The sequence below is a fragment of the Pongo abelii genome, chromosome 15 (assembly GCF_028885655.2).
Source record: "Pongo abelii isolate AG06213 chromosome 15, NHGRI_mPonAbe1-v2.0_pri, whole genome shotgun sequence".
Taxonomy (NCBI): domain Eukaryota; kingdom Metazoa; phylum Chordata; class Mammalia; order Primates; family Hominidae; genus Pongo; species Pongo abelii.
This window is the reverse complement of record NC_072000.2, coordinates 109,679,246-109,697,283: the sequence shown is the minus strand read 5'-3', so window position 1 is coordinate 109,697,283 and position 18,038 is coordinate 109,679,246. Positions and strand designations below refer to the sequence as shown.

General features: G+C 63.5%; 1 protein-coding gene across 10 annotated transcripts; it reads left to right on the top strand.

Annotated features, from left to right (window-relative positions):
• Nucleotides 1–4,794: 4,794 nt before the first annotated feature.
• NUDT14 (nudix hydrolase 14) lies at nucleotides 4,795–13,204 on the top strand. 10 transcript variants are annotated; one of them, XM_063715779.1, is made up of 5 exons: nucleotides 4,795–4,988; nucleotides 8,388–8,431; nucleotides 9,130–9,161; nucleotides 9,354–9,591; nucleotides 12,882–13,204. In XM_063715779.1, exons 1-5 carry the CDS (start codon nucleotides 4,908–4,910, stop codon nucleotides 13,120–13,122), a joined length of 636 nt encoding a protein of 211 aa, XP_063571849.1. In that variant the 5' UTR covers nucleotides 4,795–4,907; the 3' UTR covers nucleotides 13,123–13,204. The 10 variants fall into 10 exon arrangements, with proteins under 10 accessions (XP_063571849.1, XP_002825218.4, XP_063571855.1 ...); XM_002825172.6 differs by having other exon boundaries at nucleotides 9,097–9,161; XM_063715785.1 differs by lacking the exon at nucleotides 12,882–13,204 and adding an exon at nucleotides 10,138–12,497 and having other exon boundaries at nucleotides 4,805–4,988; nucleotides 9,097–9,161.
• Nucleotides 13,205–18,038: the final 4,834 nt, after the last annotated feature.

Here is an 18,038-nt window from a genome sequence, read left to right as displayed (position 1 = left end):
GGAGACCACCACTCTGCTCACTTACGAGCACTCTGCACTCAACTCCTGCCCACACCCAGTGGACTTCTGTGCCCACACCCCCGACCTCCTGATCCCCCATCCTGACCCTCCTGCAACTTCCCCTCAACTCAGCCTCTCTTGGGACACTCCCTCTGCACTTACCTTGGAATCCCCGCCCCCAGCTCCCTTGCGTCCCTCCTGCCCCTGACTCCCCCACGTCCTCCCCACCCCCCGGCCCCTCACCTGGGCTCTGTCATGCCTGTAGCTCCCTGCTCAGTGTCCTCAACCCTCCAATCCACCTGCTGCCTGTGACCTTACTGGGAAGGAGCTGAGCCCTGGAGGAGCCCAGGGGCCCCCCTTGTACCTGCCCTGCCTCCAGCATGGCCCAGGAGCATCCCCAGCCCGGCGCCACCAGGAAGTCTTGCTCCCCAGGCCCCCTCGGAGCCCGCACCCAAGCTCCCTGCCAACGGGGGCCACTTCGCCTCCCTCCCCTCCCATCTCATCCTTGGCAGGGGCACTTGCCTCACTCCCCTTACAGAGGAAGGAGGACAGAAGCCCACAGCAGTCTCCTAGGTGTCCTGCAAAAAACCCGCCCACTTGCTGCGGGGCGAGGCCCCAGGCTGCAGATCCTGGTGCCACAGGGTCCTGCCCTGGTGGTGATGCCCTCCCCATGCATCCTCCCCGGAGTCCATACCTGGATCCCCAGAACCTGCGAGTATGGACCTTCTGTGGCAAAGGGGACTTAGCAGGTGTGACTAACAGAAGGACCCGAGATGGGAAGATGGCCCCGGATGACCTGGGGGGGCCCTAAATTGTGGTCACAAGGGCCTCAGAAGAGGGAGCAGGAGGGTGGAGGTGGAGACGTGAGGACGGCAGCAGAGTCAGGGAGAGGACGGAGGGGTACTCTGCTGGCCTAGAAGATGAGGAGGGGGCGGGGGGCGCCTCTGGAAGTTGGAGAAGACAAGGAATGGATCTTCCCCTGGAGCCCCCAGAAGGAGCCGCGCTGTGACCCGTGACCTTCGCCCGGTGGGATGCATTTTGGACACCTGTCCCCCAGGGCTGGAAGGCCATGGCTGTGCTGTTCCCAGCTGCTGGGTTGGCAGTGGTTTGTCTTGGCAGCCCTGGGGAGCTGACGCTGGTGCTCTCACCCCACGTGCCCTCTGGCCCCGCTACAGGGCATCTGCAGGGGCCTCTGCCACTATGCTCAGCAGGGTCTCTGAAGCCCCTACACTGCCAAAGCCAGAGGTGGCTTTTCAGAGCTCTCCACTGTGGCTCAGGCCACCTGGCCACATCGAGTCCTCTCATTCCCCCTCCTGGAGCCCCTCCCCAAACTAAGCTCCTCCTCCTCCTCCTCCTCCTCCTGCACCTGCTTCCGTGGGGAACAAAGCCATCCTCTGCACAGCCACCACTCTGGACAACAGCCAAAGGCCCTCGGACCAGTCTCCTCCTCCCCTGGCCCCAGGCAGCCGCGGTGACCTCCCAGAGGGGCATCTGACCACCTGCCCTGCCCAACCCCTCCGAGACTTCCAGTGCCCCTAGGGGATGTGCCAAGCACAGGCCAAGGGAGCTGCCCCCAGGGCCATGACGCCTCTTCCAGCCTCGGTCTCCTCCTGCCAGGACAGCTTCCTTTCTCCTGCGTTGGATCTTCGGGTTTCTGGGGAGTGTTGTGTCCTCGGGGAGGCTGTCCTCTGCCTCTGGGCATGCCTGCCCTAACTTCTTGTGACATCAGGCCTGCCCCGAACCCCCTGTTCGAGCCACCCCAGTGCACAGCAGGAACTGGTAAAGTGCCTGGGCTGCCTCTGCCTTTTATCCCTTTCCATCTCGGAGGGACAGCAGGCCTCACTTGCCCTGTCCTCAGCTCCACGTGTGGGCAGTGGCCTTGTGGTCATAGACAACGTGGAATGTTCCTGAACAGCCTCAGTGACATAGGTTTTTCCTTTTTTTAAAAAAAAAAATTGAACCGAGCCAGGCATGGTAGTGTGAACCTGTAGTCCCAGCTACTCAGCAGGCCGAGGTGGGGGAATTGCTTGGGGCCAGGAGTTCAAGTCCAGCCTGAGCCACATAATGAGACCCTATCTCTAAATAAAATTTGTTTAAAATGGAACTGAAATTCACAGAACATTAACCACTTCACAGTGCACACTGAGTGGCATTTAGTACATTCATACTGTTGTGCACCAGCACTGTCTAGTTCCAGAATGCTTTCTTCACCCCAAAAGGAAAGGAAAGCCGGCACCCATCAGTCAGCATTCTTCATTCTCCCGCCCTCAGCCCCACCAGCCCGCAGCTGCATTTCCATCTCATGGATTTACCTGTTCTGGACATTTTTTCTTTCTTGCTTTTTGTCTCCCTCCCTCCCTCCCTCCCTTACTTTCTCTTTCTCTCTCTCTCTCCCTCCCTTCTTTCCTTTCTTCATGGAGTCTTGCTCTGTCACCCAGGCTGCAGTGCAGTAGCAAGATCTCTGCTCACTGCAACCTCTCCCTCCCGGGTGCAAGCGATTCTTGTGCCTCAGCCTCCCGAGAAGCTGGGATTATAGGCACGCACCACCACGGCTGGCTAATTTTTGTATTTTTAGTAGAGACAGGTTTTCACCATGTTGTCCAGGCTGATCTCGAACTCTTGACATCACGTGATCTGCTTGCCTCGGCCTCCCAAAGTGCTGGGATTACAGGCATGAGCCACCGCGCCCGGCCTGGACATTTCATATTACGGAGGACGTGGCCTTTGTGTCTCGCTCCTTTTGCTGAGCATAGTGTTGCTGTCGCTTGTTGGGAATTTCTCTCCTCATGGCTGAGTTGTGCTACCTTACACGTCTACACTGCATTTTCTGGATCCATTCACCTGGCAACGGATGCTTGGGTTGTTCTTCCCTTTGGCTGCTGTGATCAAGCATCTGTCCGAGTGTCTGTTTTCAACTCCTCTGGGTGGATACCCAGGAAGACAGTTGCTGGACCACAGGGTAATTCTATGCTTAACTTTTTGAGGAGCCTCCAGGCTGCGTCCCACAGCGGGCTCCTTGCTGATATTTTCAGGCACTCAGCTCTGCAGTCTGCACTGCCAGACACCTCGACCTGAGTGAGTCTGAGGAGCACGGTGCTCTGCAGAGCTGCTGGCTCTCCCAGGGGCTCCTTGATGGGGCTACTGTTGCCTCCGCCTGTCCCGGGGCTGCTGCTGCTGGAAGCTGAGACTCATCCTCATTTTCCACACAACCACACGCAGGAAGGAGCCTGCACGTGACATGCCAGGGTGCATGCTTACCCTGGGCCCCTCATGCACTGGAGGAAGAGGACTGCCTGGCTGTGGGGTAGGGTGGGGCCAGCTTCTGGGCTGGGTGCTCTGGCGGGTAAACTCTCTGGCTTCCAGGACACCAGGCGGAATGGCTAAAGCGGGGAGACACAGGCACCTGTAGAGCTACTGGGGCGGTGACAGCTGGACTTGGATGCTGGCTTCATGACCGTGCTCCCCAGCATTCCCACCTGGTGATGTCCCTCCCCTGGAATCTGCAGGTGGCCCAGGACTTTCTGACCCACAGGATGCAGCAGGAATGACACCATATGACATCTGAGGCCAGGTCACACAAAGCCTGGCAGCTTGGCCTGGCCTGGTGAATGTGCTCTGGAGGGAGCCAGCTGCCACGGGAGAATCCGACTACCCTGAGACCACCATGCTGCCGGGAAGCCCACGCCAGCCACAAGGGAGGCCAGCCGGCCCTGGCTGTTCCAGCCACCCAACTGAGGGCGGGGGCGAAGAGGCCATCCTGGACGGTCCACCCCGTTTGACCTTCAGATGACTCCAGCCCCAGCTGCCACCTGATTACAACTGCAGAGAGACCCCAAGGCAGGGCTGCCTGGCTGAGCTGGGCGATCCACAGGCCAGGCGATAAAGGGGTGCTTTAAGGCACTAAGCTTTGGAGTGTTTTGTTACACGGCAATAGTTAACAGGGAACTGGGAGTCGATTTCAAGCCCACATGCCCGGTCCACCCTGAGCATGTCCCCTGGGCCATAGTTCAGAAAGCAGGTGCAGGTCAGGGTTCAGGGCCAGTGTGGGCCTCAAGATTGTTTCCTGCCGCTGTGGAGGCCGTGGTGGCATTTGGAGGGGTCCTTGGAATCCATGCCCAAGGAAGAACTGAAGCTGCCTGGGACCCTCCCACACCCAGGAAGCGCCGTCATCAAGGTAGGACTTGCAGGAGGAGGGAAGGGCAGCTGGCTTTTGAGTGGAGGAGGGACAGCTCCAGAGACAGCGTGGCAGCTCCCAGCCACCCTCGCCACCAGGAACCTCGAGGGGAGGCCCCCTCGGCCCAAGCTCTGGCCCCTCCCGCTCCCCACCCTCCTCTCCCCTAGCTTCTTTCCAGGGCTCGCTCTCTTTGGTCTCCTGTGATTCTCTTCCTAGGTCCACAGTCCCTCCCTCCCAGGGGGGCTGCCCCGCCCCCGGCCCCGCCCGCGGACCCCTGGAGTAACTTAATCTCGGGGTTGTGGTCCATCCCCAGAGTGGGGAGGCATCTGCTCGGCCCATCGCACCCCAAAGCTGCAGGCCCTTGGCTCCAACCACCTCCAGGCCCTCCCTCCCCCAGCCAAGAGGTCCCGAGTCCCACCCAAGCACTGTACCCCGGCCCGGCTGGCCCCGCCCGGCGGCCGGGGTCGACCCGGCCAGTCCTTCCTCCGGGCGACGCCCACGTGCCTGCGCGGCTTCCCTGGCACCGCGGCGACCAGCGCCCCGAGGCGCGCGGCACCCGACAGGTGGCACCTGCGAGCCCCGCCCACCTCGGCCGCCCCGCCCCGCCCCGCGCGCCCACGGAGCATGCTCAGAGCCGCGGTCACGCGCCCGCCCGAAGGCTCCTGTCGGGACAGGGCGCCGCCCAGTGTCGGCCCCCGCAGAGGTCGCGGCCCCCGCCTGTCCTGGCGCCGCCATGGAGCGCATCGAGGGGGCGTCCGTGGGCCGCTGCGCCGCCTCACCCTACCTGCGGCCGCTCACGCTGCATTACCGCCAGGTGAGCCTGCGCCCCCGCGTCCCCAGCGCCCCCGCCGGCGGCCCAGCCCAGGACCCGCGCCCCGCCCACCATCTTCTGCGCTGCCGGCCCCGCCCCGGAGCCCCGCCCCCGCCTCCCGCCGATCTCCCCGGCGGCCGCTTCTCCGCCCGCCGGGATCGCGGGTTCCCAGACCCAGTGATCCCCCAGGCCGGGGAGGGGCCGCGGGAGGGACATCTGAGGGGGCACCACTCATCCTTTCAAGGAAGCATTGCTGGGCCCCATCCTTCCCGCCCGCCCAATCCGACCCTCTTGGCAGTGGAACTCCTTGGTTGCCCTGGGGATCAGGGAAGGCTTCCTGGAAGTGGTGGCTTTCATGCTACCACTTGAAGGAGGAGATAGCTGGGCCGAGGAGGAAGGAGCAAGGAGCGCAGAGGCCGGGAGCAGGGAGGTAGGAGAAGGAGCTGAGTGAGAACTTGAAAGAACCTCTCAAAGTGGGCTTCCTCCTTGCGGTTTTTTCCAGGGAGGGCACCTCCTTGGAGTCTCCATCTGCCTAAACTCAGCCTTCCCCACCTCCTAGGGTGTCACCTTCTCCCATGCCAGGCCCCGGCACAAGAGGCTCTGTTGCCTCACTTAGCACCAGGCACATGGTAGGTTCACAAGGAGTATTTTGTTTTGTTTTGTTTTTGAGACAGGGTGTTGCTCTGTCTCCCAGGCTGGAGTGCAGTGGCGTGATCACAGCTCACTGCAGCCTCAACCTCCCGGGCTCAAGCGATCCTCCTGCCTCAGCCCCCACCCCAGTAGCTGGGACCACAGGTGCACACCACCACACCCAGCTAATTTTTAAAATTTTTCGTAGAGACGACGTCTCACTGTTGCCCAGGCTGGTCTTGAACTCCTGGCCTCAACCGATCCTCCTGCCTTGGCCTCCCAAAGCGTGGGAGGCATATGTGTTGGGTGAAGGAGCTGCTGCCATCCTATTCCCACATCCAGTGGATCACTGAGTCCCGAACCATCTTCCTCCAAGCCCAGCCCTGTCCAGTTCGGGCCCCACCTTTTGCTTGCGTGTCCAGCTGCCCCCAGCGGATCTCCCCTCTGCCAGAGCTCCTCTATGCCATTTAGGCAAAGACCACCTTCCTGGCCACAGTCAGTCCAGCCCCCAGCCTCTCTATCAGGTCAGGTGGTCCAGGTCGCAGTGTCTCTCTGCCTGCCTGCCTCCCTCAGGGGGCATCCTGTCCCCGCCATCACATCCAGGACCCTGCCCCTCACCATCCTTGTGAAGCCCTCTTGGCCCCCACCCTGAGAGAGGCCTTTCCCTGTTGCGGGAGTCCTGTTGGCTCTGGAGGACAGGGGATCCCTCTCCCCAAGGCGAAGCTAAGCTGGTGGCGCTGGCGGGGGGCAGCTGGGATCAGTCAAGGTACAGCAGGTGGGGACATGGGGTCACTGCCCTTTTCCCTGACGTTGGCCATATGGGATGCCTGCTTGTGGCTGCACAGTCCCCACAGGGCTGGGTCTCAGGCAGCAGGTACAGGGTGGCTCAGGCAGGTGCCCTCTGTGGCCCTGGTGGCAGCACTCTCTCCCTCACTTCCCGTGAAGCGCTCAGGGCAGCCCTTGCAGCCTCAGTGGGCAGTCCACTGGCACAGCTCTGCTGAAGGGTTCTGGTGACCAGAGCTGAGCTGGTGCAGGCCGTGGCTGTGGTGGACACGGATGTAGGCTTAGGCTGGGCCGTATCTCCTCAGGGCCAAGGGACATAGGGCTGGACGCTGGCTGCCACCCAGGGGCAGCTGCAGCCCTCAGCTTTTTGCTGCATCCAGCCAGGGGAGGCCTGTGATGTCAGACAGACCAAAGGCAGGGGACCCCCATGGCTCTGAGGCGATGGGGACTCGTTTGCACCCAGCCCTGCCCCTCCCTCCCGGGCCTCAGCAGCCTCTCTCAACCTTCCTGCACCTTGACCTGGCTGGACCTAAGGGTCTGACACGCTTTTGACCTTGAGCTGAGGGGGTCCTTGAGACCTGCATGGGGTGATGTTACTCGGGGGGAAGCAGTGGTGGGGAAGGGGCATGGACACAGCAGGCACATGGCAGGCTGTGGGCAGGGGGCTTTCCTGGAGCCTGCCCTGGCTGGGTGGTGGCTGTGGGGTGGCTGGATGTCAGGCAGGCCTGGGCTCGCCTCCCGGGAGTGGTACCCCACGGCCTCTCGGGCTGCCTGACCTGCACAGGACACCGGCCCTCCCTTCCCTTGGAAACCGGTACTCTCCCCCCAGGACGCCTTTGCCTCCCGGCCAAGCTCAGAGGGCCTCTGCGCCTGCCCAGAACCCCTTCCTCACTTCTGTCTCCTCTTCCAGAAAGTCCTCAGGAAGGCTTCCTCCCTCTTCTGCAGTCCTGGCTGCACTTCCTGTGTCTCTGCTGCTCAGGCCTCTTGTCCATTTCACAGCCTGGGCAGAGCCCCCAGGGTGGGATGAGCAGCTGGCCTGGGCCTCAGAGTGGCAGATGGGCTGAGCGTGCCGGAGATGGGACCCCGCGGGACCCCAGGCCCAGCCCCCAGGATGGGAGTGCATCTCAGAATGCATCAGTTCCAGCCTCCCCCAGCAGGCCCAGCCCACACGCCTGCCCACCATACCTCCTCCGTTCACTGAGTGCCACCCAGGGTGCAGGGGCCTGCCAGGGCGGCGTGCCCAGCGTGGGGGAGTGGGAAGGGGGAAGGTGGCTACAGGAGAACAGGACCACAGGGTATGTGGGAGAGCCGAGGCCAGAAACTGGGGTCACCGAGTCCTGTAGTACGATCTCCTACCTGGCTGGGGCGCCACCCTTCCTCATCTGCTCCTGGCGCCAGCCCCTCCTGCCACCCTGCCCCATCCACTCCTGGTGCCGGCCCCTCCTGCCACCCTGCCCCATCCACTCCTGGTGCCAGCCCCTCCTGCCACCCTGCCCCATCCACTCCTGGTGCCGGCCCCTCCTGCCCTCCCGTCTCCACCTGTTCAGTGGCCCAAGGAAGCTTCAGCAGGAAAACCTGACCTCTCCTCTGCCTGCGGGGCTCTCTCTGCCCTGCTGTGAGGGAGTCACGCCTGCCCTCCCCGAGCCTCCATGAGCCTTCCTATACTTGGTGACGGTGTAAGTCTCTCTGCAGCCCCTTGTGCTCAGTCTGTGCTGGGCAGTGTTTCATGAGGTGCCTGGACACCTTCCCTGCCCTTTGCCCTGACCTTCTGCCTCATTCCTAGGGTATTAGGCTGTCCTTGACCTCCTTGCCTCTCCCAGGCTGCTTGCTTCTCTGCCCACGGGAGCTGCAGCTCCTGGCTCCCGTGGGCCCAGGCTGTGAGCCGATCTCCCTGGTTAGGAGTGGGTGCAGCGGGTCTGTGGCCTCCTCGGTTCCCCGAGCACCTCCGCCCATCCTGGGGCATTCTGACCGCTGACCTGCCTCTTCTAGAATGGTGCCCGGAAGTCCTGGGACTTCATGAAGACGCATGACAGGTGAGAGCCTGGCCCAGCCCAGCCACTGGGGAAGCCCCAGACTGATGTCCACGGGGACACTGGGCCCAGGGGGAAGGTGCCCTCTCCTCCCTGATGTTGCTGTTCCCTGTGTGGGCTCCAAAAGTCCCTTCTCTCTGCCTGGCCTCTGGGTTTCCTGTCCCTGAGGGGTCAGCCTGAGGCCTGGGGGCTGAGTCAGGTCTTTGCTCAGGCCACCGAGACCGTGATGGTGGGCAGGCCCTCTCAGGGCAGGGAGAGGCCGTCCTGGAGCCTTTGCCCCTAGCATCCAGGGTCTGGGCTGGATGGCGACGTGGCTCGAGGAGTGTGGCTGGTGGGCAGCTGGTCAGTGAGGGCCACATGTCCTGTCAGTCACCCGGCCGCAGCTGCTAGCACCCTGACCTACTCAGCTGCCCGTGTGTCCGTCCCTGCCCCCCTGCCTCCCATCCTACCAGCTGGAATACAGCAGGTCTGCGTCCTGGCCGGACTGTGACCCTGGAAAGCTCTGGTCCTGCCTGGGTCTCAGCCATCCTATCTGAGCAAGGGGCCTGACCTCCCTGGGCTGCTGGCAAGGAGGTGGGATGGCCACGCTGGGAACAGAAAGATGGGAGGTGGGGCCCCAAGAGGGCCAGTGGAGTGCTTCTGTGCTGAGCCCCTCCCCTGGTACACAGCGTGACCGTTCTCTTATTCAACTCTTCTCGGAGGAGCCTGGTGTTGGTGAAGCAGTTCCGGCCAGGTGAGGCCAGCTGGGGTGGGAAGGGGGATCTGCAGGGTCACCTTCAGGTCCCTGTGGTCTTGAGGGTCTGAATACAGATGTGGGAGGGGGCTCCAGGGGAAGCTGAGGCCCTGGGAGGGGGCCTGGCTGCGCGGGTGACCTGGAGGTGGCCACCACGTGGCTGTGAGCACAGTCTGGCTTCTTCCCACGCAGCTGTGTATGCGGGTGAGGTGGAGCGCCACTTCCCAGGGTCCCTAGCAGCTGTAGACCAGGACAGGCCTCGGGAGCTACAGCCAGCCCTGCCTGGCTCAGCTGGGGTGACAGTTGAGCTGTGTGCCGGCCTCGTGGACCAGCCTGGGCTCTCGCTGGAGGAAGTGGCTTGCAAGGAGGCTTGGGAGGAGTGTGGCTACCACTTGGCCCCCTCTGATCTGCGCCGGGTCGCCACATACTGGTGAGTGGGACCAGGCTCTCAGGCCTGTGGTGTGGCTTAGGAGATGGGAGAGAGTGAGGGCCCCGTCCCTGGGAGTATGCAAGCAGGATGGATTCTTCCTTGTTTTTCAACATGGGATTAGGGGAGGGTTAGACCGAATGCGCCTCAGATCCTAAGCCAGGCCGGAACCTGGGCTCTTGGGGCTCTCTCTGCAGCATCTCGGCCCCATGCCCCCAGCCTGCGGCCCCCAGCCGTGTGGGGCAGGCCGGGTGGCAGCTGCTGCTGACAGGTGCCTCTACTTCCTGTAGGATTAAGACCGGGCGCTGGGGGTGGGGGTGACTCACAGCTCTGTTCTCAGAAGGTGGCTCAGGAATGAGGGAGAAGCTGTGTCCTGGGCTGGAGAAGGGGTGGCTCCAGCTCTCCTGGGGAACAGGCACTAGAGTCTGCGCTTTGAGACCTGACCCACCAAACTCAAGGCACCAACTCCTGCCCCGTGATAGCTGCCAGCTGGGGTGGGGTTGCCTTCCCAGGACAAGATGTTGGGATGAAGCCCATCCACTTCCCCAGGGACACTGCGATGGGCTCCTGACCCCAGCTGAGGTCTTGGGGAAGGAGGAGGGTGTCACAGAGACCCCCACCCCCACCAGCTGAGCACCAGCCTCCACAGCCTCCTCCAGAGGCCAGGGCCCGCTCCACTGGGAGAAGCACCGGAAGTCTCTGCACCTGTCAGCCTGGCACATGGGCCACTCAGGGTTGAGCCTGGGGCCCTCCCACCTCAGCAGCCTCAAGGACTTCACCTGGGCACGTTCCTGGCTAGGTGGGTGGACTCCCAAGTTAAAGGCAGCATTTCCACGCTGGGCCAGGCATGGTGGCTCACGCCTGTAATCCCAGCACTTTGGGAGGCCGAGGCAGGCGGATCACCTGAGGTTAGGAGTTCGAGACCAGCCTGACCACATGGAGAAACCCCGCGTCTGCTAAAAGTACAAAATTAGCCAGGCGTGGTGGCAGGAGCCTATAATTCCAGCTACTCGGGAGGCTGAGGCAGGAGAATCACTTGAACCCAGGAGGCGGAGGTTGTGGTGAGCCGAGATTGCGCCATTATACTCCAGCCTGGGCAACAAGAGCGAAACTCTGTCTCAACAAAACAGAATTTCCACGCTGAAGGGTGGACTTGGATGTGAAGGATGGGCCTTGGTTTTCTGCAGGTGTCTACCCCGTGGCGGGCCATGCCCACTGTGCCCCCAGCTCCCCGGCCCATAGTACTGAGCACAGCTGGGAGGCATGGGAGAGGCTGGAGTCCCCTTGGTCCCCCTGGAGGAGGTGGGCCCGGGCAGAGTCCTGGCAGAGGGACCACATGGCACAGGCTCTCAGGGCAAGTGGTCAAGCAGCCCTGGCCGCGGTGGTTCTACCGGCACAGCCTCTGGGCCACAGCCTGATTGTGAGGGTGCTGGGGAGCCAAGGAGGGCTCTGGGAAGTAGGCATCCTGCTTAGACTTGCATTGTGAAGAGCAGGCCGTGGCTTCAGGGACTCAGGGCTGGAGATGCGGCTGACTAGGGGGCAGGGTGTCTGTCTCTGAGGGCCCGATGGGGGGCTGGACTGACAGCCAAGTTCACCCCCCTGTGGCAGGGCCCGTGGCTCCCTGTCTGTGACTCTGGAGGTGAGCCAGGCCTCTTACCTGCCGCTGCAAGGACGAGGCCCAGGGAGGCAGTCAGCTTGGGGCGTGATGGAGTGAAGTTGGAACGTGCCGTGGGGTGGGGGAGGCGTTGCCCAGCCTGGCTGGCAGATTCCTCTCAGCCCGGGCCAAGGGCCGGGCCTGTCTCCTTCACAAGCCGGCGGAAACCGGGGCTGGAAACCCCAGACCCGCCACTTCCCTCAGAGGCGCAGCCGTGGCCGCCGCCGGAAATGGGCTATCAGGAAGGGGTCTGCGGGAGGTGAGGGGCTAGAGGGCAAGGAAGCAGCTTGGTAAGGTCGGTCTGGGGTGGGTCCCCCCCTGGAGGTGGGGAGGCCTTGGGGGTGGGGCATGGAAGCCCCCAATTCTGTTCCCTGCCCCTGCATGTTGGGCACATCTCAGAGGGTGGCCTCTACCCTGCAGGCCTCCGGCTGGCCTTGGTTCATGGCACCCGACAGCCCCTCCTGTGGCGAGCCAGGGCTCCCCCACCCCCTGGTCATCTTCCCAGATGCCCCTCAGTCCCGTTTCTCCCCAGATCCACACGTGGACTTCCCCCTCCTGTTCCAGAATGCAGCCCAGCCCCTCTGCCATCCTGTCCTCCCAGCCCGTGGTCTCCTCCGCACACACCAGTCTAGGCTCCTTCCCTTGGTGCCTGACCCCTCCTGGCTGCCAGCAGCCCCCTTCTGGCCACTGCCCACTGAGGGAGGGGGCTCCCTCTCACCCCTCCCCAGCCTGGGCCACTGGGCCTGATACTGAGGACCTCGCTGCCACTGCACCCCACTCTGCCATGCTACGGGCCGGGTGGGGGGGGGTGGTCAGTGCATGCTGTCCCTAGTCTGAAACTTGTGTCCTGTGGGTGCCTGGTGGGGAACCCTCGCGGGAAGGCCTGGTGGGGAACCCTCGTGGGAAGGCCGTGCCGGGCCTGCTGGGTTTGTCTCTGCTTCCCAGCCAGCCTGTGTCCCCGGGTATGGGCTGGGGTCTGGCATGGGGCTCTGCAGCCGGCCACAGACTGAGGGGCTCCAAACAACACTGGGAACAGCCTCAGGGTATCTGTGGTTGGGGGCTGCAGACGGGGGTGGGGTCTTCTGCTCGGCCTTGACAGGTTGCAGGCAGGTTGTCAGCCGGATCTGCAATCTCATGGGGGCTTGGGGTCTCCCTGGCTCATGTGGTTATGGCAGAATTCAGCTCCTGGTGGCTGGGGACTAGGTCCCACCTCCCTGCTGACTGTTGGCCCCTCCCAGCATGGCGGTTGCTTCCCCTTCAGGGCCAGCAGGACGGGTCTGAATTTCTTCCTTTCTGGCGTTGAAACACCCTCCGGAGGGCTTCCTGATCGGGCCATGCCCGCCTAGGATGCTCTCCCTTTTGATGAGCTCAAGTCACTGGTTAGGGTCCTTAATCACATCTACAACACCCACCCCACCTGGCAAGTACAACCTGATCAGGGAAGCGATGCCCTGCTGCGGGAGGGGCCACGGGCGTGCACACCAGGTGGGAATCTGGGTGGGAGGGGGCATCCCAGAGTCCTGCCTACTGGAGGGCTGGAGGGAGCAGAGTGGAGAGCGTGGGTTGGAGGGTGGTAGAAGGGCCAGGGGGCCAGCGGGGCCAGCGTGGGTGACTCAGCAGACCCTGTCTCAACCCGTAGGTCTGGAGTGGGACTGACTGGCTCCAGACAGACCATGTTCTACACAGAGGTGACAGATGCCCAGCGTAGCGGTCCAGGTGGGGGCCTGGCGGAGGAGGGTGAGCTCATTGAGGTGGTGCACCTGCCCCTGGAAGGCGCCCAGGCCTTTGCAGATGACCCGGACATCCCCAAGACTCTCGGCGTCATCTTTGGTGTCTCCTGGTTCCTCAGCCAGGTGGCCCCCAACCTGGATCTCCAGTGAGATCCCAGAGTTCTAGGCAGGGGCCAGTCTTGGCCACTCACCCCACACCCTGCAGACACCAATAAAGGCTTGCATAGCTCCAGCCTTTGCCTGCTGGTTCTGAGCTCTGTGACCAGGGCCTTGGAGAGGACTGGGGAAGGGGCGGGGAGCAGTGGCCCTGACCTGAGATGGCCCTCGGGACATAGCGAGCTCTCCTGTAGCAGGAGTAGCTGGTGGCAGGCCATGCAGGTGGCTGCTATGGGGCTGAGGACAGGCCTGGGGATGCCATGGGCAGGGCCAGGCCGTGCCTCCTCTTGGAGCTGGGAGGGGTGGGGTCCGGGACTCATGGAGGGTGGCATGGCAGGCCTGGGGGTGGGCCTGCTCGTCACGGGGCTGCAGCATGAGCTGTGCTCACGGGAGTGGTGGCTGAGCCAGTCCTCGGGAGTTGGGATGGGGTGGGCAGCACTGCAGGCTGCTCGCTGCAGGGAAAGTATGCTCCCTGCTCCTGGGGCAAGTGAGGGGTCCCCACCCTGACTGGGGCTGGGCTAGAGCCACTCCACAGGAGCCCCGAGCCAAAGCTGCCCCGTGTCAGGGGCCCCAGTAGCTGTTCCGTGCACCCCCAGCCTTGGAAGTTTTCCAGGGGACCTTCTTCGGCCTGTGGGATATGCAGAAATGTCTGCAGGCTTGCTCCAAGAGGAGCGGGTGGCGGCACAGAGTGGAGACACAAGGCCAGTGGTCTTGACATGGGCCAGGTTCCTGGTGCCAGCCCGGTCCTGGTCCCGGGGCACGGCCTCACCCTGGGCCGCCCAGTACCAGGCTCTACTGGTCCCTGAGTGTCTCTGGTCTATATGCCCTGGCCTTGCCTTCTGACCTGTTCTGAGGGTGGGGCTGTAGGAGATGCGTGCAGCTCAGAGCTGCTCCCCAGGTGCCCAGAATGCTTGCGGGGCAGGAGGGGACCCTGCTCGCCTGGTCTGCTTCCTGGGCCACAGGTGCACAGTAAGGGTTCTGTAGGTGAATGGGTGTGTTGGCACTGGTAGTGGGCATTCGAGGGCACTGCTGGGCCATCAGTCTGGGGCAGGATTGATCCGCTCCTGGACATCATTAGGTCCAGGCTGTGGCTCCCAGGAGGAAAGTAGAGAAGGGGACAGTGAAGTGAAGGGAGCCTCAGTACCCTGCAGGTGGCACCCTGGGTGGGGAGGTGGAGACTGACCCCCTGTTGTCATCCAGCACAGTGCTAGACAGCCTGGCATTGGAGGCTGTCCTGAGGAGGCTGTGCCTCAGGGGCCCACAAAAGCAGTGCCACCTGTATGTAAATGCTGGCTGTTGCCCAGGTGGGGCCCTGTGGGCATCAGCAAGGCCAGCAACAGGGCTGCCGGGGAGGGGCTGTCAGGTATGGGGTGTGTGCCAGGGAGGGGCTGCCAGGTATGGGGTGTGTGGGTCTTGGCCAGCCTCAGCTTCACCCTACCCAGATGAGGCCCCAGCAGGACATTCACAGGACAGGAGCTCTGCCCGACCCGCAGCAGCCCTGCTATGCTGCCCTTACCAGCAGCCTGCCTGGTGACACCATGAGAGTGCGATGGGCCCTCTGGGTTGACCAGCAGAGGCCTCCCACTGCCTCAGAGGGACCTCTCACAGGCACCAGGTGGGTCTGGCCCCTGAAGCACTCAGGGGACAGGTGACAGGGCACCCGGACCTGGGTGTAGTCCAGCCCCTCACTTTGCTCTGCAGCCCGATGGGGTGGGTCAGCAGGCAGCGCTGCCGGGCCTAATGGAGCTGGCATTGATTTCCCAGCACTGGAAGGGGGGTTGTAACCGGAAACTCCCCTCCCTGTCTGCTATATTTAGCACTGCAGGACCCAGCGGAAGCACAGCTTACTCCGGAGCCTCGCCGGCTCTGTCCAAACCCCTGGCAGCCCGTCCCCAGCCTGGTCCCCAGGAGTGCCCTATGGGCCCAGAGCTCCTGGCCAGGCTGAGCAGCTGCACCCTTGCCCTCTGCACACAAGCTGGGCACCCCCCAGCCCTCAGAGTGGGAGCCCTCCAGGCTGGGGGACGGGTGGCTCTGGGAGGCTGGAGGGTGCTGTGGTCCAGTGGGCCCCAGGACGATGACGAAGCCCCTTTCTAGAAGAGACCGGGTAGCCTGGTCTGGTGAGGGTTGGGGCTGGAGCCCTGGCCCTCACTGATCTCAGCCCTCACCCCAGCAAGGTGCAGCACCAGGGGGCAAATGCATTTTGTGAAATCTGTGTGAGGGGCAAGGGTTCCCACTGCTGCCTTCTGGAAACTCAAACCAGGGTCCAGCTGCCTGGCATTTCTGGCTCAAGGGCTGCTGAAATTCCTGCAGGGAAGGGACCCCCCTCTCCGATGCCTCCTATGTTCCCCTTCTCCCCAAGGGCAGGTGCGGCCACCTTCCTGACCTGGGTCCTCTCATGGACATCATGAGGTCCAGGCAGTGGCTCCTAAGAGGGGAAAATGAGAGGGAGCCACCCTGGGCAGGGGGGCAGGGACTGACCCCCTGGTCCTACACTGATGCTCACCCACCTGCCCTGGGCCACGGATACCCAGGCAGGTCTCCAAAGGGCCTGGAGGGAGGCAGTGGGGCCGCCATCCCCCTGCTTGGCAGGATGGGCTGGGCTGTCTACCCTGAGGCTGGGCAGGCCAGTGGGCAGGGCTCCAGGCAGGCTGCGGCCCCTGCTGGGTTGAGCTTGAATTTTGAAATGAGTGCGCATCCCTCACTGGGGCCTCCGTGCTGGGACAGCTCTGAGCTGGGGGAGCCTCGGCTGAAATGCAGCCGCTGTGGGAACAGGCCCCACACGAGCCCCTGAGGTTCAGCTGCATGGCCACTAGCCGCTGAGTGGCCAGCCTCTTCAGTCCTTTCCTCCCACAGCTGGCCAAGAGCAGGAAGCTGGGAACTGGACCAGGGAGGGGAACCTGGAGGGGCTGTTCCCTGGGTTCCCTCCTACACTGGAATTCCCCCACCTCAGCCCAGCTACCGTCCCCTCCCCTCACCTGCACCATGGCAGAGCCTTGACCTCACCCCTGTGCCTGTCCCCTCCCCACAACCAGGGGACTTTGTGAAAATGTAGATCACTGCAGCCCACCCAGCTCAGTTGCTTTTGTGACCCCTGTTGGGTCTTAGCAGGAGGACTCGTGTGTCCCCACTGGCCCTGGGTTGTGGTCATGACCCTTACCAGGGTCCTGCTCCTGTGGCTCCAGGACCTTGACACATGCTGTCCTCAGCTCCTGGTCTGGCTGACACATGTCCGTCCACGCTCTGGCGGCCCCCTGTGCCAGCTTCTGCATGACTTGTCTAAGTCCTCTGTCCACCACTGGGCTGGGGGCTCCTGAGGGTGTGCAGGGGCGGAGTCTCCCTTGTTCACCACTTGGCCAAGTGCCCAGCAGAGGCACCCAGCACCCCCTCCCCCACCATAGTGGGGCAGTGGGCGCAGGTGCGGATGGAGCCCTGGGCCTCTGGAGCCAGGCAGGGGACTTCTCTGTCCTGGGGCTTCCCTCTCTCAAGTACCCGAGTACCTGCCCCCAGGCCAAAGCACAGGAGAGGTGGCATCTCCACAGGGAGCCCCTCACCCCGTAGGCGGTAATCACTGCCCACACACCGGAGGGTGGCAACTGGAGGGCTCTGAACACAGCTTGGATTCTCTTGTTTGGTGGGGGTCTCTGTGCGGGCCTCATCCTGGCTTGTGTCTTAATCCCCATGAAGCCTACCCACCACCAAGTTTGGGGTGGGCACTCTGAGTGAGCAGAGCCAGCTGAGGCAGGCATGGGGGGGTCTCTGACCCACCCCTTTAGGGACCTTCAGCTGAGCCTGCGGCCTGGATCCTGGAGGGGCTGCTAAACAGGGATGGAGCAGGCAGACCCTGCGTATGGGGTGTTCACAGGCCTTGTGCCTCCAAAGCTCTCCTCCTTCAGCCCTCAGCCCCAGCACCATGGTGGCAGTGACTTGCTCCAGGCCGGGGGGCTGCACAGCCACCCAGCTCCGGGCACAGGGCAAATTTGCCAGAGGAGCTAGGGGGAGAGAAGACAGCTCAGTTATCATGGGGATGGGCTGAGGACCCCTCTGGACCATATGGGGATCTTTAACCACCAAGGTGACCCCTAGCTCTGGAAAGGACCGTGCTCACTGGAGGAGAAGCAAGGTGCCATTGGTTTTTGACCCTGTGGAGGAGCTGCGAGGTCACCCAGGGAGAGGGTCTGGGCTTGGGGGGCGAGAGGCGGGAAACGGGGAATGCGGCTTGAGCATTTCCTGAGGGCATGGCCTGGCGACCTCGACGCCAGCGCCGAGCTGAGCAGTCTGCACCCTGGAGCATTTGTTGACCGGCTGCATGACCCGCGCGCCTCGCAGAGGGGAATGCAGGGGCGTCGGAGGGGCGCAGCGCCCCCTGCAGCCGGCGTGGAGGCGGTAGGAGCGGCGCGGAGAGAGGGAGATTCCCGGAGGAGGTGGGGGGCGCGCAGTAGGGGCTGGGCCCCCGCTCTGGCCCCAGGGCCGCGCCACCTGGCGTGGAGGCCGAGCCCTGATCAGAGCAGGAGGCGGCATCTCCTCTGGGACTGCGAGGAGCGCGGCGGTGGCGCACTGATGGGAGGGGACCACACGGCAACCTCGGGGCGCCCCACCCCCGGTTTCTGACACCCGGCAGGAGCCCAGGCGGAGGAGGGGAGGCAGCTTTGCGGCGCCGGCGCCCGCCTCGCCGACTCACGCGGAGGTGTGAGCGGGGCCCCCGCGGCCCGCGCTGACCCCGAGGCCCCGTGCCCCCGCCGCCCGCGTACCCTGGGAGGCGCGCGCCGGGCCTGGGCGCTGGCAGGCGACGCCCTCTGCCGCCTTTAAAGCCTGGGGCGCCCCCGGACCCCCCCCCGGCCCCACCCCGCGGTGCGGCCCCGCCCCCTCATGCATATGCAGGTGCGCGGGTGACGAATGGGCGAGCGAGCTGT

Bases quoted from the DNA above. Each gene is read 5' to 3' on its own strand.
- NUDT14 (XM_002825172.6), top strand. From the start codon at position 4,908: ATGGAGCGCATCGAGGGGGCGTCCGTGGGCCGCTGCGCCGCCTCACCC. The intron at 8,432-9,096 runs GTGAGAGCCTGG...CCTGGTACACAG, and splicing joins TTCATGAAGACGCATGACAG to CGTGACCGTTCTCTTATTCA. The intron at 9,592-12,881 runs GTGAGTGGGACC...CTCAACCCGTAG, and splicing joins CGCCGGGTCGCCACATACTG to GTCTGGAGTGGGACTGACTG.